The 25,971-nt window shown below is 35.8% G+C and overlaps 1 protein-coding gene across 1 annotated transcript in view; it reads left to right on the top strand.

Annotated features, from left to right (window-relative positions):
* The window catches only part of LRRC7 (leucine rich repeat containing 7), a 600,349-nt gene that overhangs the window by 532,124 nt on the left and 42,254 nt on the right, over positions 1-25,971 (top strand). Inside the window, exon 24 of the mRNA XM_077120640.1 lies at positions 18,761-18,982. Within this exon, the coding sequence (XP_076976755.1) occupies positions 18,761-18,982 (222 nt within the window). The remainder of the gene's footprint in view (positions 1-18,760; positions 18,983-25,971) is intronic.

Here is a 25,971-nt window from a genome sequence, read left to right as displayed (position 1 = left end):
AAGGGATGGAATGCTGTGATTGGCTTTCATTAACTAGTTGGAGAAGAATAGATGGGGTTCTTAACTCCAATGACCACTAAAAAATGTAGAAGGAAAAACAAAGAAAGGTGGTATCTTGGAAGTCAGCAGGAAAAGAAATTATTTTAAAGAGGGGGTGATCAACAGTATCAAATGATATCCCCCCAAAAAAAATCAAACAAAATGAGTATGAATAAAAGCTTCCTAGATATAGCAACAAGGAGGTCATTTGTGATCTTGCCAAAAGCAAGTTTTTAAAATGATGAGGGTAGAATTCATATGAACCTACACTGGAGAGTAGATAGAGATGGAAAACTCAAGATATTTGCTTTTGAAAGAAAGCCCTTAATTACAGTGGGATCTAGAAGAGGATATAAAGAAAGAAGAATATTTAAAGTGGCAGACACTTGAACATGTCTAAAGGCTTATGGGAAGAAGCTGCTAATGAAAGGGGAAGTTGGAAATATCAGATTTTAACCAAGGACCATGAAAAAGCAGGACTGTGTTGGATCCAAAGGACCAGAGTAGGCTTTAGCCTTAGATATAAAGAGGGAAATCTCCTCCTTTATGTGGAAAGGGGAGAGGTGAGTGTGATAACAGGAAATTGAGGGAGTACCTATCAGAGCTAAGGGTTGGTTGGCCAAGCAAACTCACTTATGGTTTCAAAGGGTCCCATAATTTTCCTTTCAAAGGAAAGCTTTTGTTACCCTAAATAGAACGTACAAATGTTCACATTCTCTATCCATACATCCATTTTATATGAAATCTATTTTCAAAGTCAATAATATTACATTTAATTGTACCATCAATACAAATCATGATGATCATTTGTTTGCCTCCTTACTTGCTTTATGAACTCCATGCAATCCTATGATTGCTTACATTTGTGAACCAGTTTACCATTTTAAAGGCTGATAAGTGATGAATCTATCTGAAAACTTTATTAAACTTTGATACCTCTTGTCAAATATGAAATAATATAATATGTCTTCAAAATTTTATCATGTCTTTAATATGCAAAGTCATTTGTATCCTCTTCCACCGTGATAAGCAGCTTTTGCCTACCCCATGTAATAGCACTTTGGTTTAAAATTTGAAATTTTACCTATAAATAGATATAGCTACCTGTTACCTCAAAAAGTGGAGACTTAAGAGTTCTTTAAATATTCAAATTTTGTTTCTTATTATATATTAGTTAAATATATCAAGTTAATATTCGATGAAAATCAACCTAGGGAAATGAAAATGGTAATAGAGATATTAGCCTAGGTTGGATATGAGTAGTTGTATTATTCTGGATTGGGTTTATACACACTCTAAAAATCTGTGTTTGGAAACTTAATGTTACTTATGTGGTTGTCATGAAGTGAATGGGTATTAGGCTAGACAGACTGAGAATGGGAAACTAGAAACTGACCTACATATGATTTGAGGAATCAGAGGAGAACAAGTGGCCAAAAAGTCTTAGCTAGTGCCCCATTCAAGTTTATTTCACAAAGCCTCTGCAGAATAATTTTTTAAATCTTATCACTATGCCTAAGCCATCATAAACTACCATGATACTATAGGAATTAGATGGGGAAATAAGGTTTATGAAAGGCGTTGATTAAAGCTGTGACCATCTTTTCTGGCCTCGTAGCTCTTTGGTTGAAGTGATGTAGGATATACTAGGGTCATTCCTAGCAGTGCTACAAGTGCTGTGGGGGAGCAAATGCATCTACCCTCCCAGCTGTGGTCCCAGAGATTAAGACCCAGCAAATAATGAAACAAAGTGAATTCATCTCTGAGAACCTTGCTTCTGTATCTACTACTATCACTGTCCATTATACCTGAGAGTGGCCAATCCATGGCAAAATGCTGAAGGTGTTAAAACGTTCTGTCTTATTTCTTTAATGTATAATAATAGGTGGTAGTTTTTAAATTCCCTCTTATGTAGGAACCCAGATTCTGATGCCATTAATTCAATAAGTCTAGGAATCACCACTAGAACATGACACAGCTATGCAAATCTACTGCTGAATTCTGGGCATTGCTACATGAATACTTTAAGACTTGTTATTAAAAACTTTTGTAATGGCCAAAAACCTAGGGAACTCAGAAGGAGTATTTGTATTTTAAAGTCCTGTCATCACTGCTCCCACTCCTAGATTGTGCTGGGCTATCCCACAGTCACCATGGTAAGATCAGGTTCTATGTATCAAATATTTACTCCATGCCAGGCATTGGGCTAAATGTTTTAATTTATTTTTTCAGCTAATCCCCACAACATATGAGTTAGCACTATCATTTTATCCATTTAATGAAAGAAAAACTGAGATTTAGAGTTTAGGATACATGCCCAGATAACATGTGTTTAGATAATCTAAACACATAGGTGATTAGGCATTTTAGATTATTCTCCTATATGTAACAAAACAGCATCAGCTTTATAGTGTAAAGGATAAGCGCAAAAATATATACTATTTTAAATCAGACACTCTACACTGATTTGACAGAATATCCCATAGGAATACAAGGCTTTGCTTTAATTCTAAAAGAACAGATACTTTTAAAAAGTATTTAGAATCTTAAATAGATCCAATACCCCTGAGATTAACATTGAAGAATAATACTTACAGGTAAAATTTAAGGATACGTTAAAATGTTGGAGCAGAACTAAAAGTTGCAGCAAAAAGGCTAAAGTAACATATTAAAACAAATTAAATGGGTGGGCCACCGTGGCTCAGTGGCAGAGTTCTCGCCTGCCATGTCAGAGACCCAGGTTTGATTCCCGGTGCCTGCCCATGCAAGAAAAAAAAAAAAAAAAAAATGAACTTCAAACTTTTCCCCTCTGGAATGGTAACCAAGAGATTTTAAAATTATCAGAAAATTATTTAGTGTGAAAAGACTAGACCTTCTTAAATCTGCCTTAGCATTAGTTACTCTTTCTTCCTGGTCTGTGGTTCTAGGTGAGCGCAACTGAGCGTTATATGCACAGTGACTCAGCAGTTAGAGTACTAGAGATGGATAAGAAGGTTCAATATCAGGATGAAGACATTTGAAGAGAAAAGTGTAAAAACTTCATTTATTTAGTCTTGGCTTACAAACTTACCCCTATGTTGAATGCGACCATGATTTTCTCACATCTGCAAAGCCAGCTCAGCTTTACGGCCTGCATTGCATCGTCCCTAATGCATGCCCAGGAACTCATCAGGACAAACAGGAAATTAAGGCATGTTTTTTGTTGTTGTTCATTTCCATATTCTTATTATCCTTCCAAACTCACAAGCAAATTGAAATGTTTGCTGTTTCAGAGCTGTATGAAGTCTTTCAAAAATTTAATAAGTCTCTCGGGAGGACTAGTCATTCCTTATATTAGTTTTGACTTTTGTCATTTTTTAATATAACACGCTTAATATTTCTTTCCTTGCAAATTTGGAAACATAAGATCTAAAATGTCTTTTGAAAATCATAAATTGTTTTGCTGTTGACCTGTCTTAACTTGCAAGGACTGCTGTAAAAAATACTGCAGACAAGCTGGCTTAAGCAACATAACTATCCTCTCATGGGTCTGGTGGCTAGCAGTCCAAAATCAAAGTACTGGCAGGACCAGACTTCTGAAGTCAGTAGATTCTGCTGGTGTCTTGCCAGTAACCCAGAACTCAGTCTCTGTCCCTGACACATGCCATCTCTCTCTGTGTGTGTCTCTGCATCAGTTATCTGCATCTCTGTCCACATTTCTTCTCCTTATAAATTCCCTAGTCAGATTGGATTAGGGCCCCCCCAATCCAGTTTGCCTGCATCTTAACTAATAGCATCATCACAAATCCTATTTGCAGAGGAATTCACAGTCACAGAACTGAGAATTAGGATGTGAACATGGGGCCACGGTTCCATCCATAATATGACCATCTGGCCAAGCTATCATTTGTGTTTTAAAACAACAAAATTAAACTTCTACTGAGATTGATTTTTCACTTGGTAACAAAAGTCAGTTTACTGTAGAACATTTTAGAAGGTCAGAGGAAACTGTCATTTTTAAGTGAGAAGTGGATGTTTAAATGTATGATATTTAGAAATGTAATCACCTTGACTCATATATTTTGGGATTTAAATAAAAGCCTTTTATTGTTTGTTATAAGCATCTTATCTAAAATATATAATCATTAGGTTGCAGTCATTGAAGGTAACTTTTTCAAAACCTTTTACCATGTATTGAAATAAAAGTAACACAATTCTCGATATTTGTAATTTAACTGATACTGTTAATTCCTTACATCAAAGAGAAGGGGGTGGGGATGGGGAGAGGCTGTAGCTCATTTATTTATAAATGGAGGAAAGTCTGGAATAGATAAGAGATGAAAATTTGATTATTGTAAAAATTAGAGATGGTGAAAAAGTAGAGATCTTGAGGCTATGAAAGAGCAAATCATGATGTGAGGAAGCAGATATGAAAATCAACCAGATAAACCTTACGTATTACAATACAAATGTTTCTTAGTTCCATCAACAATATCAAAGTTAAGAATAACTGTTCTGGTTTAGAGTAAAAGTGAAATAGAAAAATGAACTGAAACCTGAGGGATTTGTCAATGCTGTAACTAAACTCTCCTTTCGTACAGAAAGAAATATATTGGATACAGTAGGTTTGTCCTCATGCTTTGTACTTTTCCCTTCTCAAAGCATCTCCATTACCAGCAGTGTAGAACCCCTAGCTTCTTGGTTTCATAAGTCCAGAAGCAAATGAGAACAATCTTCTCTGTCAAACTCAAGTCTGGCTCTTTCCTGGTTCTCTTTTGTGAGCCTCACTTTTCTCCTCTAATGTGAGAAAATATTTTATTGGTCAGAGTAAATTTTCTTTGGAGTAGATTGGGCAGTCACTGAAACTCAAGAACAAATTATAATCTGTGATATACAGTCATTTTGAACTCAAAACAATTTTCTAGACATTAGGAAAAAGAGAGCTTTCCGTGTTTGTTGGTAGTTTGAGGTTCTCCACGCTTCCCTCCTTCTCTGCCCTCACACCCACTGCAGCTTAGAACCTTGCGTTGAGCCGTGGAAGGCGGCATCCATCGCAGTGGTGACCACAGAGCCTGCCGAGGCTGCTGAGAAAAAGCAGCTTCAAGAAGAAACGAAACAACTGCATTCACTGTCCATGAGTTCTGCCCCAAAATAAGAAATGAGTCAGTGAAAGTGCAGATTGATGAAGTCATACAATTATTTATTTTTAAATTTCCAAAACGAAAGCTTTCAGCCCAGTAAGTGGCTCTCAAGAGAGATTCCTTACACAGATATATTGAGTTTTTCTCCTAACCAAAAGCCATCTTTTTTTCAGAAGAACCTAACAGTTGAAGAAGAAAAGTGGAACACTAAAAAGATACCAAATGTGTCCAAATAAAAAAAAGGAAACTTCGCCCCTAGCAACTTTGGAAAAGACTCTCTCGAGCTATAATAAAGCACAACTACTTTCCTTGGATTTCTCGGTAGCCAGAAAGAATCTGGAACTGATTATTTGTGTGACTAAGTGTCCACTCTTTAATTTCACCCTCTGGTTGAAAAGGAGGTTTGAAGTAGCAGTCTCAGTCACACCAGTTGCCTGGGAAACTAACATACTCACCATCATACAAGTATCCTCCAGAGTAGGTGTTAAGAGTAGGAGAGGTAGATAGGTGAAAATTAAACCTTTGTGGTTAGGGATCAATTCTTGATGACATTGTTAGGAACTCAACAAACACCCGTAGGAGACTCTCTGAAATTTCTGATGCTTCTATTTTTGTGTCATATTAAGATACTCTAACTTCCTGTGCTTAACAAGTCTAATCCCTATACCCCTATTAGATTTACCTCGGCCAGGTTTTTACAGCAGAAATATCAGTTATTTTTCTGGAAAACGATAAAAATGCACTGTTTGAGGCTGCACACATTATAATACTTGGAAAAATATGAAGAACAGTTACAGGATTCAAAACTACTCTGAAAATTCAGTTGCACTCCTATTATTATAACCAGTTTCAGAGTAGTTTTCAGATGAATTAAACGTACTCTTTTATAATATAGCTTAATTAATTACCTCATTACCTTTTCCAGGAAATGCAGCCATGCCTTTTGCTATATTAGTGAATTAAGAATAAATATATCCCAGTAAAATTCAATGTACCCCATAATTGCAAAATATTGATGTAAGATAGAGAAGGCTGACTATATATATATATGTGTGTGTGTGTGTGTGTGTGTGTATATGTTGTACATATTACAACAAAAAGCATGTAATATGTATATGTATATAACAATGTACATATTGCACATGTATATATGTGTGTATATATCTCTATATCTATCTATTGATCTATCTGAAAATTCACTTGTTAAACAACAATTATTGGCCAAAGTAAGAGTAGATGACCTGTAAGAAATAAAAATGCCAGGAAAATAAGACATTTCAGAGGCAGCTCCATGCGCTTAGTATTAGTAGCTGAATCAGGAAAAAGCGTTTGAAGAAATCAATGAAACAATTTCCTCTATTTAGTGGTCTATTTCAAATATTTGTCTTGTTAATCTAAACAGCTAGATGATGTATTTTTAATCCATGGATTTTAGTACTATTTAATTTATAGATTTGTTTAAAACTTAAAAATTAAGATTCATATTATTTAATTAGATTTGTTCTAAAATATAAGGCAGATGGAGGTTATAGAAATATGAATGGAAAAATTCTTCTCTAAATTTAAACAAAAGTGACATGAATAAAATGTTTTGTTTCAGAGTCACTTTTGTTTTGGATTTTCTTACTTGACAAAACATTATTATCTAACACACGAAGTACTTCTCTTTATCTCCTAATGCTAGTGGAATAAACTATCTCCAGTAGTGACAGACATCATTGTCACAAAATCAGGGGATTGTCATCATCCAGACCAACTCTAAATTATTCTTTAATAAAAATACAAACTCAAAATGTCTATCAAAAGGCTGTTAAGTCAGGAGTAGAAATAAACTTGCCAAAGATAAAAGCAATAGAAAAAGTGGCAGATTAAAACTACTTATTCCATCAATATTTGGTATAAGAGTTCCTTAAAACAAATGTCTGTTCTACTATGGATAAGTGGGATAACAGTAAAATTTTGGAAAAATTCTAAAAGCCAAAAGAAAAGGTATAAATGCTGAATTAGTCCAATGCAATGAAAATGTCTCTGCTTGAATAAGCAATTTGAAAAACTATATAACCTGACAACTGGCAGATGATCAAAGCTGTTGCCAGAGAATGTCAAAATGGTAAGACTCTGCTTCTCGCCACATGATTTTTATCTAAGTGACTCCACTACCCATGGGTTCCTAGAAATCTTACAGTAAAAGAAATTACTGTCAAAATTTTTATTGTAGAATGGAATGATCATGTGGTGAGAATGTTTGTGTTTGTATGTTATTTTTAATAAATAAAAAAAATTTAATGTATTGTATGGTTAACCATACCCCAATGTATTTTACTTCAGGAATGTATAAGTATTAGTATCACCACAAAACAAATTATAGGCTGAAATGTGTAGACTTACTTGACCCCAATATCATTCTGTTGCTGTTATGTGTCCTCCATTATTTTTCTTTTTGTTGATTTCCAATTTCATAGCTAAGCTTTGTTGGTTGACATTGCATCATAAAAAACTGTGTTTATAGAAATCCAGTAATCCAGTAAGCCAGAGTTGATGCCTGCCTGAACCTCTCAGCCAGCTGCCATCACAAAGCGTGTGCACTAAAGTGGAAAGCCCTATTGCCTCATCTTTTTGTCTATTTTGTGAGGCACTGATGTATAGCATCAGTATCTGACTCTAAAAAATTTAGCATCAAATATGTGGAATGCCCAAAAAGAGTATTTCATTGAGCCAGCAGAATGTGGTGTCATCAGAACTCCAGAACAGGGGAAAGCCCATCTCCTGCACCTCTTTTTTAGCTGCAGAGAGCTCCCTTCCAAGTATTTGTGTAAGTTTTTCCTCTAATGCCCAAATGGAAGAATATAACTTCTGGCATCAGAACTGACCTAGCATAATACAAATAAATGAGAAAAATATGCACTAAGCAACCCTAGTAAAAGCTGTGATACAAAAACAGCATTATCTTAGCTTCTTTCTTAATTTCTCACTGAGATTTGCCTTTTTTCATCTTCTTTAAGTAGGAATGTGGAAGAAACTGTCTGCCTTTACTTTGTCTTTAATTGACCCTCAAGCAGATTAAACTGAACCTCTGCTGCTCAGTTCCCCCATCTGAGAAACCAGGACAATGAGGCATACCTGGTAGAGTGGTTCTGAAAATTAACTGAGATCATGGAGGTAAAGCACTTATCACAGTGCTTGTCATGTAAGTGTTTAATTAATGGTAGCTATTACAATAGTTATTATTTTTTAGAAAAATCCACATTAATTATGGACAGGCTGACTTCATTTAGCTTCATTGCTAGCAGCAGGGTGTTAATGAGCCCAAGGTCACAGGTTAGCATCCCTTGTGAATTAGTTATCCATGAGCTCTGGCTGCACTCTTCACGTACACAGTTGTCTTGAAAACAGGCAGTGATGGGGATGGAGGGGTAGCAAAAGGAAAAAAATGAAGAGTCACAGCAACCTAAAATATTAGCTATAGTAGTGAAGAGTAGGTAATAGCTCTACTTATGGTAAAAAATTCTTATCTTTTATTTCTACTTGCCATCCCTCTTCCAAAAAAGAGACCAATTCTCAATGTCTGAAACAAAATGCTTAAGTTATTGCTTCTTAACAAATAACTGGTAAGACATAATCTACCTGAGGAAGACAGTTTTGGAAAGCATGAAATTCAGGCATTGGTGCGTTTAAAGGTGGGTTGACCTCTAAATGGGGCTGTAATAGTTACTTGGATGAGACTTTTACTGATTGGCTGGAGTGTGGGGCTGTCACTGACTGACTGGCTTTCAGAAGCAGTTTTTTAAAACAATTTCTCATTATTGATTGCAACAGGTTTAAAATCAGTTCTTTTGGGTGGTTATTTGTTACTATGGCCAAGAAGCAATCAGACATTTATTGAAAATATAAGAACTTTTTAATTTCATTGCTATTGCCATTATTGAGTGCTTACTGTGTACCAAGCAGTGTGTTCATAATATTACATTATCTTCTTTAATCATCACAATAGTTTATTTATCTACAATTTTCATATGCTAAGCAGAGAGCTTAGGTATCTGCATAAGATTGCAAATCAAAAAAGTGACAGAGTAAGGACTAAAACCCAGGTTTCTGATTCCAAGGACTATATTATCTTTACTGTCCTATTATTTTTTAAAAAGTAACTTTTATTTTTGAGATCATTGTAGATTCACATGCAGTTGTAAGAAATAATACAGAAAGATTGAATGTACCCATCACCCAGTTTCCCCCAATGGAAACATCTTGCAGAAATCTAAGTGCAATATCACTACTAGGATATTGATGTTGGTACAGTCAAGATATAGAACATTTCCACAATCCAAAGGCTCCCTCGTGTTGCTGTTTTATAGTCACAACCACTTCCTGCCTGCCCCATTCTCTCCTTAATTCATGGCATCTCTGTAAATAACTTGTCATTTCAAGAATATTATATAAATGGGATCACACAGTATTTAGCCTTTGGGGAATGGCTTTTTTTTTTTTTTTTTTTTACTCAGAATACTTCTCTGGAGATCGATTCAGGTCTTTGGGAATATCAGTAGTTCATTCCTTTTTACTGCTGACTTCCAGGACGTGGATGAACCAAAGTTTATTTAACCATTAACAGAGATCTTGACTGTTTTCAGTTTTGAACTATTATAAGAAAGCTGCTATAAACATTCACATACAGGCTTTTGTGTTATCATAAGTCTTCCTAATCTGTCATATGATACTTAGCTTTTTAGAAAAATGCCGAAGTTTTTTTCCCAGTGGCTGTTCCATTTTACATTCCCACCAGAACTGTATGGATGGGTAAACCAGTATCTTATCAGCAGCAGCAGCACTTGGTGCTGTCACTGTTTAATTTCAGCCATTCTGATAGTTGTGTTGTAATACTGCAATGTGGTTTTAATATGAATTTTTCGAATGGCTAATGATGTTGAGCACCTTTTTATGTGCTTATTTGCCACCATCTGTATCTTCTCTTCAGTAAAATGTCTCTCCATGTCTTTTGTCCATGTTGGAAAATGAATTGTTTTTTTTTTTGACATGGGCAGGCACTGGGAATCAAACCCGGGTCTCCAGCATGGCAGGCGAGAACTCTGCCTGCTGAGCCACCGTGGCCCGCCCCATTCCATTTTTTATTATTGAATTTTGAGAATTCTTTGTATATTCGAGATACTAGTCCTTTGTTAGATATATAATTTGCAAATAATTTTTACAATACTGTAGCTTATCTTTTCATTCACTTAACAGGATCTTCCACAGAGCAAACATTTTATATTTTGCTGAAATCAAATTTATCAATTTTTCTGTTTATGGGCAGTGCTGTTGACATGAAGCACATTTGACATGGCGCTTTTCTTAGCTCGAGATCCCAAAGAATTTCTCCTTTGCTTGTACCTAAATGTCATATAGTTTTATTCTTTACATTTAAGTTTGTGATCTATTTTGAGTTAAATTCTTCTATCAGGTATAAGACGTAGTTTCACATTCTTTTTTTTTTTTGCCTTTGTTCCAGAAACATTTGTTGAAAAGGTTATCTGTCCTCCATTGAGTTGCTTTTGCACCTTTGTCAGAAATCAGTTGGGCATATTTGTGTGGCTCTGTTTCTGGGTTCTCCCTCTGTCCCTCTATAAGTCTCTAATACCTCCCAGTCTTGATTTCTGACACTATGATAAGTCTTAAAACCAAATAGACCGATTCCTTCCACTTTTTCTTCTTTTTAAGAATTGTTTCATCTATTGTAGTTCCTTCGCCTTGCCATTTAAATTTTAGCATAATCTTGTCGATATAGGCAAAAATCTTGCTGAAATGCTAATAGGAATTCATTAAACCTGGTGTCACTTCAGAGACAATTGATATCTTTTCTATTTTGAGCCTTCCACTCTGTGAGCACAGCATGTTTCTCTTTTTATTTAAACCTTTTTAATATCTTTCATCAGATGTCTGATCACTAGTGGCTTTTTGTGTATGGATAAATTCTATTTGCTAATATTTTGTTAAGGATTTTTGCATCTATATTCATGGAGTGTAGGGGTGTGTGTGTGTGTGTGTGTGTGTGTGTGTGTGTGTGTGTTTGCATGTGTGTTTTGGTACTGTCTTTGAATGGTTTTGCTAACCATGTTATACCAGCTTCATAAAATAAATTGGGTAGGATTCCTCCTCTACTATTTTCTGTGTGAAATTTGTGTTAATTCTTCTTTAAAATTTTCTAGAATTGTCCAGTGAAACCGTCTGGGCCTGGAGGTTTCTTTTCTGGGGAGTTTTTACTTATGGATTCAGTTTCCTAGCAGTAGGGCTATTCAAATGGTGGCTTTCATATTGAGTGAGTTGTGGTACTTTGTGGGGTTTTGTTTGTTTGATTGTTTGTTTGTTTGTTTTTGAGAAAGTGGTCCATTTCCTCCCAGTTGCCAATTTTATGTATGTAAGTTGTTTGGAATATTAGCTTAATATCCTTATGATGTCTGCAGGGTTTATAGTGTTAATCCCTGCTTCATTCCTGATTTTGGTAATTTGTGTCTTCTTTCGTTCTTTCTTTTTCAGTCTTGCCAGAGATTGCTTGTACTATTGTTGAATTTTTCAATATCCTTGCTGCTTTTGCATCTATTTGTTGTATCTATTGTTGAGAGAAAGTGTTGAAGTTTCCAACTATAGTTGTGGATTTGTCTATTTCTCTTTCAGTCCTGTTTTTTTTTTTTTTTGACTCATATTTTCAGGTACTGTTGTTTGATGTATACACATTTAGGATTGCTATATCTTCTTGATGCATGACCCTTTTATAATTGTACAATGTCCCTCTCTGTCTCTGATAAATCTTCTTTGCTCTGAAGTCTACTTTAATTGATGTTAATAAAGTCATTTATGCTTTCTTCTGATTAATGTTTTCATGATAGACCTTTTTCCATCCTTTTACTTTCTACCTGCCTATATCACTGTATCTGAAATCTGCATATAGTTTATAGTGTTTATATTAGTTGGGTGATGTTCTTTAATCTACTCTGTGAATCTCTGTCTCTTAATTGGTATATTTAAGCCATTTAATTTAATGTAATTATTGATGCTAGGGCTTAAGTTTCATTTTTTTTTTGTTTTTTATTTTATATTTGTTCTCTCTCATGTGCTTATGTGCTTTCAAGCTCTGATTTCTTTGTCTTGACCCCTATGAGTTACTTGAATATTTTTAGAATTCCATTTTGATTTATATATGTTGTTTTTTCTTTGTTTGTTTTCTTCTATCCATATATATATATATGGATATATATATGTTTTTTATTGTATTTCTTTGTGTAGCTTTTTCAGTGGTTGTTCTCAGTATTATGTTATATACACATAACCTTAAACAATCTCCTGCTCTCATCCTTTTACCAGTTTGAGTAAAGCATAAAAAACATAATTCCCTATATATCCCTTCTCCCCCCTCCATTTATCAGATAATGGTCTTAAATAGTTCCTCTATATACCATGCTATACTTTTTACTTCAACCATCAAATAAAATTTTGGAAATTCAAGAGACGAAAGAAAACTTAATGTGTTTACCCATATGTCTGTTTACCATGTTCTCTTTACCTCTTACTGTCCAAACTTCTTTCTTTTATTGTTTCCTTTCTATTTAGAGAACTTTCTTTAGTTTTAGGATAAATCTGCTGGCAACAAATTCTCTGTGTTTTCATGCATCTGAGAATGTTTTGATTTCCCCTTAGGATTTGAGATTGACAATTATTTTTTCAGCCCTTGAAAAATATTGTACCACTTCTTTCTGTCTTCCAGGGTTTTTGATGAGACATTCATTGTGACTCCAATTGTTTTTCATCTATAAGAAAAGTGCAGTTTTTCTCTGGCTGTTTTTGAGACTTTTTTCTTTGCATCTTGTTTGCAAGGTTTAATTGTGATGTGTGTGTGCTTGGATTTCTTTTAGATATATCCTTTTTGGGCTACACTATGATTCTCTGTAAGGTTTTGTCTCTAGCCTGATTTCAGAATTTTTCAACCATGATTTCATCATGTAATTTTTCAGCTCTACCTACTTTGTCTTCTACTTTCAGTGATGTGAATATTAGAACTTTTGTCTAATCTATACATCCCTGAGACTCTGTTAGTTATTTTTCAATCTGTAGTTTTCTCTCTGTTGTTCAGACTGGATAATTTCTCTTGTTTGATCTTCTGGTTCACTGCTTTTTTCCTCTGTTCCCTACAATTTGCTGTTGAGCCTAGCCGCTGAGTTTTTATTTCATTTATTGCATTTTTCAGTTCAAAAATTTCCATTTGCCTCTTCTTTACATCTTCTATTTCTTTGCAGATGGTTTCTATTTTTTTTTATTTATTTAAAGCAGGTGTGAAATTGTTCACTGAGGGATTTTTTTAAGGTTTCCTTAAAATCTCCTCAGATCATTCCCACATCTGTCCTCTCAGAGTTGACTTCTATTGATTATCTTTTGTTCATCCAGTTTGAGATCTCTGTTTGGTATGATTAGTGACTTTCTATTGGAATGTGAACATTTCCATTTTTTGTTGTAAGACTCTGGATTTTATTAAAATCCATTTGAGTTCCATTTCTCTAATATCACTTGAGTAATGGGGTGCTCCCTCATTGTGGCAAGGTAGAGGTAGAAGTCCAGTTTTCCTACTTGGCCTTCATTGACACTTGACGCAAGAGCTCCTCAGTATTGCTAGGAGGGGATGGGACCTCACATGGTCTCCACTAATACCATGGTGGGGGTAGTCTCATTACCACTGGGAAATTGTGAAACTCCCAACTTTCTACTGAGTTTTCTATGATACCATCCCATTGGGAAGGGAGGGGGCATCTCATTACTGCCACATAGGAGTAGAGGCCCAGGCTCTTGCATGGTCTCCACTAATACCATATGGTGGTGGTGGGTGGGGGCCTTGCTGGTAGCCAGTGGGGTGAAAGTTCCCAGCTGCTTGGCCTTCTCAGATTCTATCTCAGCATGGATGTTAAGGAGCCTTGTTACATCTTCATGAGGGTGAAGTCTAAGTTTATCACTCTGCACTTGCTCTTAGTGTTGGAATGGAGGCCACAGTTTCTTCTGTGGTGTTTGGCTATTGTAGGGTGGTTATTGTCTAAAAGTTTTCTTTCTTGTCAGACTGCCACTTTTCTGGTCCTTTGACTAGAAAGAGCAGGATTTTGTTGGTGGTGCTTTTTGGTTTTTTTTATTCTGTGCCTGTTGGTGTCTCTGGGTTTCCCACTTCTTTATCTGAAAGTCAGGAATTTATGAGGCAACAAGAAAACTACCATCTCATCCCTTGGGTCCTGAGGTCTCTAGCTCGTCTGCCTACTTCTTTTTACCTTTCAGCACCATCGTATATTTGTTTACATGTCATGTTCAAGGTGTTTAGTTGTACTTAGTGGGAAGGATAGAGAAAAGTATGTCTACTCCATCTCCCCAGAAGCAGAAGTCCTACTTCCTCACTTTTTAAAATTTAGCCTGCTTTTAAAAACAGCAACAACATAAAAAGACACTACAGAATACATGATGTGAATAGAAATTGATAATACTGTTTTTTATTTGTTCACAAAATTACTGAAACTGATTCATCTAAATGAGTGTTGGTTCCTTGCAATCAGTTACCGAGTTATCATTTGGGGATGATTCTGGGTTGTGGACATTGCTCCCAGACATATTTAGAATTCCTTTGGACTTAATTTTGAGGCTAAATTGTGTTCTTTTAAATATTTTCATTAACATTATTTTCCTTTGAGGCTGAGTTGGTTTTGGAAGCAATCCCAAGTCGTTCAAGGGTAGTAAAGTTCAAGATAGGTAGTAAAACAGATGACCAAATTAGATAGTACTCTTCTCCAACACTCATCTAAGAAAACAGTATGAGCCAAAGCATTATTGTAGTGAGTAAGACACTTCTTTTATATCACAGAAAAATCTCCGAAACATTTCAAATTTCAAAAAAATAAGTCTGATTAACTGTGGGATAAATTTTGTATGAACAGTGCCATTTGCTATCAAAACAATGTTTCTTGTCTCTGGTTTTAACATTAATATTTCCTTGGGTCCTATGGACATTGAAGTTTTCCCCTGTAAACTTTGACAGTTTGTTTTGAGTCAACTTGAAAACACCATATTCCATCACTTTTCTCCTCAAATACATGCTGTCTTGTCCGATCTCCCCTGGAAAGTTCAAAACAAATGTCAACTCCTCTCAGTTTCTTTTTATCATTCAGAATGTCCAGCACAGGCTTTTTAGAACCTTCATGTTCAAACTCCCCTTCAGTATGAGTCAGCGTGCTCATAGCTAGCCCTCTGAACAAATCCAGTATCAGACATTTTCTACATTTTCATCAGTCCTTTGTACTTTATCATGATCATCCTTACTACCTACTACAAGTCTTTGTGGCAGTCAACAAAACTTACCCTTTACGATACTTTCACACCCTAATTGTCCCTTTAGATGACTTGTATCATTTATCTTTGTTTAACTTCATATAGAATTTAGTGTTAATTCTTTGCCTTCTATGGCTGTCATTCCCCATCCCCATTCTTCATAGCCTATAGCCCAAGATAGAGTGAAAGCAATAGTGCTGTAGAAAACAGTCATTTTACAGCACATTCTTTCCATGCCCACTTTTTGTTTTGTCATACCATTTGAAAACGTAGTTTCATTACATCATGGCCACAGAAAAACAACTAAACACACAGTGCATCATCCTATTTGCTGAACTGTAAAGCCTTAAATAAGCTGTGCTGGATCTAGAATAGATAATAGACTTAATGTAGTAAGTAAGGGAATGATCAGTAAGCAAACTAGAGAGCTGCTAAAGAATTTTCATTTATCCTCCCTTCAAAAATCTGACCCTTTTGTTTTACTGTCCTGCTTCCTTTTCAATACACAATTACTTTACTGGGGGTGGGTGTTGTGGAGGGGGAGATGGAGGCAATTATTGGGGGAGGGAGTTGCAGTATAAACTAGTGTGATGTACTGTAATGCAGTATTTGAGAGTCAGGCCTTTAATAATCAGCCTGGATTTTAATCTTGGTCCTGCCAGTTGTTCCAAGGACTTAGGTAAAATATTTAATCTCTCCAAGTCTTAGTTCCCGCCTCAGTAAAGGGGGATAATAATAATTACCTCTTAATACTATTGGGAGGATTAAAAGGGGCAATAATCAGTAAAGTATTTTAGAACATTTAAGTGGTAGCTGCTATTTATTGAATACAAGTTACTGTGCTGGTCACTAACGATGGTAATTATGATTTCATGCTTGCCCTCAGAGTTCAAAATCCAAGCATGATCTTGAGCTCCAATTGCCCAAAGAGAAGAAAGAGAACAATAAATCAGAAGGCTGTTTCAATTCTATATTAATATAAAATTAATTGTTAAGCAGTCATTATTGATTTTCTCATGTAGATTATGCATCATGGAACCAAAACTATGTTCTAGATCCTTTAAGTTTTTCTGGGTGTAAAAATCCCTTGTTTATCCATGTGATCACGTTCATTTAAGCTGTCAGTCTTTCTGCCACTGGCACAAACATTGACTGCAGAGCCAAGAATATTATACCAACGAAGGTGAGATGCACGAATAAATGTAAAACTCAATTGATTGCTCAGTAGTCAGGCCAGTCACCCTCAGGCAGACAGCCAGGAAATCATTTTCTCTAGCTATGTAGCTCGGCAGACCAGTGGATTCATTCGGAGTGCAACAGCTCTAAATGTGATACTGGGTTGAGCAAGGCTTTCCTCTCCTATCAAACAAGAGAACATGAAATTCCATGGAAGCCCAAGAGAGAACTGAATTTCCAATAAGGAAAAACTTGTACAGATGGATGTTACATCTTCTAGAATGACTGAGATGGTTATGGCATGTCCTTTCCCCAAAACTTCTGAAAACAGACTGGATACAACAGAGAAATAGACATTTGCCCTTTATGAGGTTATCTTCATTGTATTTGTGAGGTTATAGCTTTGTGAATACTGGCTTAGTATACTGGACAATGTTGGGTCGATAATTGTTTTTGCATTGTGCTAGGGTAGCCTGCCACTCTTGTGCATCTTTTCATTCTATCTCTCAAGAATAAATTGCTGTTGTTTTATGTTAAGAACTATGGGTAGGGTGGGCCATGGTGTTTCAGCCGGCAGAGTTCTCACCTGCCATGCCTGAGACCCGGGTTCGAGTCCCAGTGCCTGCCCATGCAAAAAAATAACAAAGCTATGTGTAATACAAGGCAGCCAGCTGGAAATCTAAAAATGTAATCATTTTGCAATTGTTTATATTGCCAAATAATATTTTCCAGTATTTCCTTCACTAAAATTACCTCTTGTTTTGGAATTCAGCAACATGCCTTCCCTCTTCTTCAGTTTTCCATTATCACTTTAGATTCCTTATTTATCTTCTGTTGCTCTTTAAGAAATATAAAATAATTAAAGATAGTCTCTTCCTTGAATACTTATTTACTAATTATTTCTTTATTCCTTCAACTTGACTCTTTCATTGCTATCAAAAGCCTTGATTAATCAAGTTAGTTCACCAGCTTTCTTAGATCATGAATTTTAAGGTGAAATTCATGTTTGAACTCCAAATTACTTACCCCGAAAAGATCAACAGGAAAGAAAATGAACCCAGCAAATAAATCCTCACATCCCCCAGTTATATAATGGGTGAGCTATCAAGCGTTGTACTATGTATACTTAAGATGAGTTCTTACATTAGAATGCCATGCTAAAGCATTCTCAGAGTGCATATTCTAGGTTACCAGTTCACAAACAGAAATTCCTTGCTTGGTAGAAAAGAAATCAGGCCGAATGACTCAAGGAGCTAATGTTGGAAAGAGGGTGAGAAAATAGGACTGAACAAGGAAGCAGAGGCAGGCACTGCATCATTTAAAGATGGGAGACTGCAGGGAGCATGCCCCGTCTCCTCCAGCAGCCACCTTTAAGAATTGAGAAATTGTCATTATCACTTTAAATAAGAGGCACTGATGCCTATCTCTGAACACTCACGAGGAGATGATTTGCATGCAGAGCTCACTCTGGAGACCATTCCATATCCAAGGGCTCCACAGGCTACAGCTGCTCACAGGGATTTTCACAGGATTAATTTTAATGCAACTTAAAGAGTCCAAAAACCATACTCTTGATTTGGTAACATAAGAAAATATCAATGCTGTTATATGCACTTGATCAAGCTCACTATGGCATAAAAGAAAATAAGCGATTTGATTCTTTTGCTTTAGAATTAGGAACCAGTTCTATCGTTTTCTCCCTGATGTTTCATGTATTACCTCTCTCTCCCTGGTATTATTCAAAATGAAACGCTATATAAAAATCCACTTTATTTTTAAATTGTGACTTCTTTCTGTTCTTGAGATTATTCAGGCTGAATTGTGTTCCCTAAAATGAGGGTTCACATCATCTTTGGCAAGTCACCCGATGTCCATGAATGTACTTAATGCAGCCTTGTTCCAATGTTAACATTTTCGCAAACCATAGTAGGCAGACCCTTACTGATTTTTCATTATTCTCTCCAGCCATGGCTGAAAGCCCAAATGATGCTACTTGCCAGAGAGGTAGTCTGTGCGTGTTTTCTACTTTAGTCACACCCTCTCCGCACTGCGAGTCCCTGCCTGACAGATTATCTTCTCCACAGGCAGGCAGTCACATCCAGACCTTGATGGGGTCCCAAAGCCTTCAGCATCGCAGCCGGGAGCAGCAGCCATATGAGGGAAACATAAACAAAGTGACCATCCAGCAATTTCAGTCACCATTGCCTATTCAGATCCCCTCTTCACAGGCCACCAGGGGACCTCAGCCTGGACGGTGCTTAATTCAAACTAAAGGGCAAAGGAGTGTGGACGGCTATCCAGAGCAGGTGAGAAGAGTTCTTTTTCAATGGTGAACTTTCGGGAAACTTTCTGGAAAGTCCAAAGAGTCCCTGGTTTGCCTTCCCTCATTAACATAGTTTGGGGCCCAGTAGTATTTTCACCTTGTTGAACAGGGTGGAAGATTTATATAACATCTTATCTTTGTAGAGATTTTATCATTATTTTCAGTAGTCAACTCGCAATAAATATGAAAAAGGGTAAAATGCCCATTTCACATAAAGAAAAATTAATAGGTCAGAATAGTTTTTCTATTACTGTCCTCTACCCTCTCTTACCTACACCCAACTCCAGTTGAGCTCCACCACACTCAGTGCTTTTGAATTACAGAGAGCTTCAGTGGACTGGGTGTGTTTACAAAGGCCTCTGGTAAAATTGACAGTGTGAAGAGTAAACTGTCTTCTCTCTTTATGGGAAGACATTTTTTTAAACATCCTATCATCTGATTGTAGAGTAGTACAGAGATAAAGCTTTGCTATGAAGGAAATGATAAAGAACAGTTAAAAGGAAACATCTCTGAAATGCTCCAAAGCTACTGGACAAATGCCATGGAGCAGAAAAAAAATTGCTGCTATTATGGCTTATCTAAAAATACGATGTGCCTGTCCATTGCGGAAACTGTTTTTCTGCCTTAGGACCAGAACTCTGAATACGATTGCATCTGTTGAGTTATATAAAGCTTAGAAAGTAAGACATTAAGATCTTAATATTCTCATAAAATTAATTTCTATTTCATTTTCAGATCTGTTTCTGCGATCATTTGGCAAAGTTACCACTGACTTCACTAACTCCTTAACGTGCTTTCCCTAAGGTTTCACCTTAGTATTGCTTACTCAAACTTCAAATTTGACCCCATCTTTTCTCCTAAATATACCAGATAAGATTTTCTTCATTTTCCAGTTTTTTCCCTTATTGTTAAAAGACATTTATCACTTGTATTCCAACTGCTCTAGATTTGTCCTTTATTTCTTAGTACACTCCTTGAAGCTAAGGTCATATATTAATCATTTTCAGAATCATAGATACTTTTATCAAGATAGTTTTCCTGTGTTTCTGCTCAATCTAGGCCAAAGTGTTGGATTTAAGGTATTATAAACCAAACAGGGTCTTTAATCAGGTAATGATGTGAGGTTTTAAATTCTCCAAGACTCTAAAAATTTAATATAGTTTTAAATTATGCATTACCCAAAGTATCCTAGGAGCTTTTACAAAATTATTCATGTTCCCCCACAAGCCCCCTCCACCTGAGGGTTCTATCCCTATTAGACGCTTCATATTTTTCTCTCCCACAATCTATGCATTTAAAAATCCACTGACATCAATGTCCTCTGCTTTTACCTACTCAGAATAATAAATTTGATATTAACATGCAGTTATTCTGAATGCTGAATTTAAAAGTCATGATGATGCTATTTCTCAAAAAAACACTTACATTTTATAAATTTTTTACTGATGAGAGGATTACTAAATTTTGAAATTTATGTGCTTATTAAATTTACAACTGCATGATTCTTTCAGGGAATGTATTTTTAGTACCTTTCAAGTGTTGCGTTTCACAGCTCTGACAACATCAGATGCCTACCAAACTGAGAGACAAAAATTTAAACATTCAATGGCTAGGTTAATGAAGGGATTTAGAGAATTCCTTTTGCCTTCTTAGTTTCTTCTGTCTTGGTTTCAGGCTGAAACAGTTGGAAGGCCTGAGATAAAAATATTAAAGTAACTACAAGAAAGCCTAAGGAATCTTTAGACAAATAGTACTGGCCCCAAACTGTGCTTTCCTCCCCTCCTCAGTTATAAATCTTGAGACAGATTCTCACTACTATTTTCATAATTCTGTATAATATTTGTTCCCTACCAGTGGCATTGTGGAGCCAGGTCATACCAGGCTGCGATCATATGCCTCTCTTCCCAATTCCAGCTTTAGTGACACCATATCAGTAGCTTCAAATTGTGAGAATAATTATACCATGGGAACTGGCAAACACTACAAATCAGGCTTCTCCCAGTACCTCCGCTGCCACCCCAGCTGGTGTTAAAGCATTTACCAGCTTATCACTGACCACTACCCAGTTTGTCTTTATCTCTTTTTCTTTCCCTAACATCTCCGCTGTTTCACCTTGCACAAGAAAGGAAAAGGTGTTCAAGGACTGAAAACAGAATTTGAAATTCTAGTTTCACCTTCACCTTTTTTAGCCATGTGACCCTGCCCTTGTCATTAAATCTTTGTGAGGTTTTTCCCTCTTACAAGATGAAAACATTGCTACCCACCAACAGCATTCATTTTTACACACACACGTGTGTGTGCACGTACAAACACACAGAGTAAGCCTGTCTCTGAGAATATAGAAATAGAAAATACAGTCCTTTAAATCACTGTATACATTAGACTGTGGACTACAAATATAGGCACAGTCCATGAGATTCTCTGAGGGATTTCTTCCCCAGAAGTCCAAGGATAATCTAAGGATTTTGAGAATTAAATATTGGAGGGAACTTAAAACTTATCTGTCTCAACTCTAAATCTATAAATGGAAAAATCAAACCAAATTAGAAATCAAAAACCAAACAAAAAAAGGCCAAGGTGGTTTATGTAATTTATTCTTATAATGAAAATATTTCCTGGACTTTTTTCTTTTAAAAACTCAGACCCCCTCTAATATGTGCGTGGGTTTCTGTGTGGGTGTGTGTTAAAGCAAGACTTGTATTCCAGATTTAACATGGAAAAAATGGGGGAAAAGACTTAAAATATTTAAAGACTACATGGCTATTACTGGCTAATGATTTAAGAGTAGAGACCAATGAGGTAACTAAAATTTCAGTGGGTTTCAGGCATATAAATCAAAACACTATTTTCATAGGTCATTTCTGGTGATACATTAAAAGAGCCATAAAGAGAAAAAATAAAGTTTTGCTTATAATATAACCACCACAATGTTACATTTGGCCAAGGACAATACGGATAAAAATAGAAGCAAGGAAGGAGACACCATAAACTTAGTGTACAGAAAGACTATCTACCATGATAAAGCATAATAACTTCTATTAAAGTAAAATTTGGCAACCTTACATTTAAAAAATAATCACTTGTTAGATGCTATAGGTAAAAAAAATCTGATGACAATGAATATACATTGTTTGATTTAGAGGAAAGAAATATGAATGAAAAATAGGAAGGAGACAACAATTGCCATACATTGAGTGCCCTCTCTCTTTTTTGCACTAAATATGTTCCATACAGGGTCCCTGTGCTTGGTTTCGTGTCTTGCTGTCGCCATATTGTAATTCTTAATAATTTTTGAACAAGGAACTTCACATTTTCGTTTTGCACTGGGCTCTGGAAATTATGTAGACAGTCCTGCTTACACATACTTTTTCATTTAATCCTCAAAACAACCTTAGTCCCTTTTTACAACTGAAGAAATAAGGCTTAGAGGAAATAAGTAATTTTTGCGATGTATAATTGTTCAAGATGGAATTTTTATCGAGGTTTGTCTGACCCAACATTCAGGGTCCTGTGTCCCAATCTTGCCATTAAATTAGCCACCGGCTCTCAGATACTTTCCTACCATGGCCTCAGTGTCCTCTTCTGTCCACTGGTATTAATTAAACCTGTCCTAGCTATCATCCACAACTACTGAACTGCCTTACACAGTAGGAGTGTTGTCATGAACACACAAGAACACTTCCAAATAGTTTAAAAAGTGTCAAGTACTAAAAAAAAAGAGATTTATTATTAACAAAAACATATCTCCTTATCCCGTAAGGTGATCTAAAGAAATAATGCATTTTAATCTGATTAAAATTAGTTCCACATAGTAATGAACATGTATAATGAACACTACTGCTGACATTGGAGTGAATTAGAATACTTGTCATTGTGACTTTGTACAGTCATCAAGAGACACTCAGTTAACTTTGATGTTCCTCTTGAGTGATTAAACCATCTAAACTTTCAAATCATCCATCATGATAAAACAGGACAAAAATATCTAAGAATTCCAAGAACCAGAGTCGGGTGGTTTTGTGTGCTTATTTTCACATTCAGAGAGAATGAGTATCAACTGTGTTTTCAATTCTAGGATTAAATGAAATGAAATTATGAAAGTGATTTTTTAGACCATAAAATGCTACACAGATCCAAGGTATTAATTTCTGTAGACTAGAAACCTGATTTCTAACAATGGATGGTCTTTTTAAACAAATTATCTACAGTAAAAAAAGATATGTGCATGAATCTGAAGTCTACTGTCAAGGGGATTTTACTTGGAAAAGGGATTTTAATGTATGAATCCTTTGGATTTTTTACCAGTATAATTGAGGATAAGATTTAGAGTTGTATTAAGTAGTGAACTGAAGAAGATGGCCAGAAAATGGAAACTTGACTCCCATTCCATATGAAAATCTCTTAGCCATCCTTTCTTATCCTGTTAACTCTTCCCTTTGTTCCCCAATTTAAGTGAAGACACTTAAAGATCCTATTCACCTTATCCCCCACCTCACAATATAATAATACTTTATATCAGTTGTTCTCAACCTCGGTCATATATTAGTATCTTCTCTAGAGCTTTAAAAAACACTGATTCCTGGGCTTTACTGCCAAAGAACATGATTTCATCAGTCTGGATATGGCCTGGTAATGGGATTTTTAAAAACTCCCCAGGTAATGCTAATGTATAGCTAAGTCTGAGAACCACTGCTTTAGATACTCTGCAGTTCAACAAATTTGCCTACTGAACAATATTTATATATTGTTAAGATCACTATTTAAAAGTGTATATACATTGTCTATGACTTGTTTAATAGTTTTAAAAGAAACTAATATTAAATTGGCTTTTCCCTTTTGCAAATATACAATCTGAGGAAGAGTATATTCACAATATGTAGAATATATAGATACCAATGAAGAAATTGGAAGTAAAAGCACCAGTATGATGCTTCAAACCCTTTCATACACATTAATCGATATAATCTGATCAGTAAGACTGTGATACAGATAGAGCAGTTTCCATTTTATTGACTAGAACACTGAGGCTCACAGAAATTTAGTGTCTTGCCTGTGTCAAGACAATTTAGAAGCTGACTTGGAATTAGAACCCGGTCTCATGAATCCATTACATTAGCTGCTGCAGATTCTTCCGCTGGAAGAGAAAAGCAATGAAAACATTCACCCTCCAGTCCATAAATGCTCCCAAAACAAGGGGACATCCCCATTGATTGGTCTAATGTATCAGGAGAGCAGGAGCTCTGTGGGTGTCTCCTGACAGTACCCAGAGCCAGTGAGTGTGCCTGCAAACTCAACTCTGTGCCTGAAAGAGTTCCTGAACAATTGCTTTGGAGTCAACCTCTGTGAGCTACACAAATTTAAGTATATCTGTCATATTCAAGAAAAAAACAAAGTTCCAAAACCTTCCCAGAAGATGTTATAGTCTACTCTGGAAGAGATGACTTTAATACTTAACCATACCTAGAGTACTCGAAGCAGCTGAAAAACATGATTGCAGACATTTCTTTAGATCAGAAGCTCAGGTCAGCTGCCTGAAGGACTCACAAGGACCAGGTGAGGCTTTCATTCTTGAAGCCAGGTGAGATAAGCTGCATTCTGCTGGGTGTTTAACATGAGAAGTAAAAGGAAATTAGAAGGCTTTGTTTAATTTAAATTATAAACTTTTAATTAAAAAACAATTTAATAAAGGTAGTTAGAAAAATATAGGTGTTCAGATGACTTAATTGTATCTTACTGAGATGATTTAGGGAACATCTCATATCTCATCCTGCCACATTTAAAGTACTACTGTCAGTAAATATTTTCCCCCACAAAATGCTATTCTCCAGTCATCAAAACAATGTTATATAATGCTGTAGCTCTGAATTTATAATTCATAGTTCAACAGAAATAATATGTAACATATCTACCGATTGACTTTAGAACTGTATGCAATCAAATAAATGGTAGATTGCATTGCAGTAAGAATCTGAAGGCTCTTTCAGTGTTCCACTAAATACCTGTATGATCTTGTTGATTTCCTCAAGTGTAAAATAAAGGAAATGAAATAAATAATTTTTAAAATGTATTTCCAACCTAAAAAGGCACCCAAGTTTCTGTTACCTAAATAAATGGGGACAGAGATGGCTACTTTTTCTGAAAAGACCAAAAAATTCTACATCAGGGGATTTTATCCATCTATCTTGACATTAGTATGTCTTTTCAAAAGATTTAATTAGGACTTTTATCTGGACTTGCATCTCTCATTCACAATAGGAAAGACAAGATGATCGAAAAAGGACTAAAATCTCAAATATTATTTTTAATATTAAAATATGTATTTTTTGTAATTATTACCTTTCGGATTATTTTAAAAAGCAGGCATATTAGAAATGTTGGAATCAGAGAAGTTTCATCAAGTCTTAGTACAGCTATATAATGCAGAAAATGTAAGTCAGAGCAACAATAAGCAATAATAAAACTAAAAAATAAATGCAATCCTTCTAAATGGATTGCGCGTCCATCATCCAAGAGCATGTTATATAATAACCCATAAGACAGGAGGTAAAAGTAGCAGCAACTTTAATATCAAGTTTAACTTAAATACCATGAAGCATTCTCTCTGCTCTGTACAGTCCATTGTCAAATTTCCATCATCATCGTGTCATTTGACCTCTCGGTTATGTGGCTTGATGGATCTTTTTCTTGAAGGATTTTCTTCACTAGACTACCATTACCCTACTGATTTTCTTCTTACTATGCTAGTCATTCTTTCCTGGCTTCTTTGCTCGTCCCTCTACTGTTCCTAACCTCGACACGTTGGTCCGGTGCTCAGACCTCAGTCCTCTCCTCTATCCATGCTCTCCCCTACATGGTCTCATTCAATTCTAGGCTAGGTGACTCCAAAACTCAAATTTCAGCTCTGACCTCACCTCTGCACTCGGGATGTATATGTGACTACCAACTTCATGACGTCTCAACCTGGATATCCAA

Source organism: Tamandua tetradactyla, chromosome 11 (genome assembly GCF_023851605.1).
Source record: "Tamandua tetradactyla isolate mTamTet1 chromosome 11, mTamTet1.pri, whole genome shotgun sequence".
Lineage (NCBI taxonomy): Eukaryota > Metazoa > Chordata > Mammalia > Pilosa > Myrmecophagidae > Tamandua > Tamandua tetradactyla.
The sequence above is the reverse complement of the archived record's forward strand: the minus strand, read 5'-3'. Positions and strand labels throughout refer to the sequence as shown.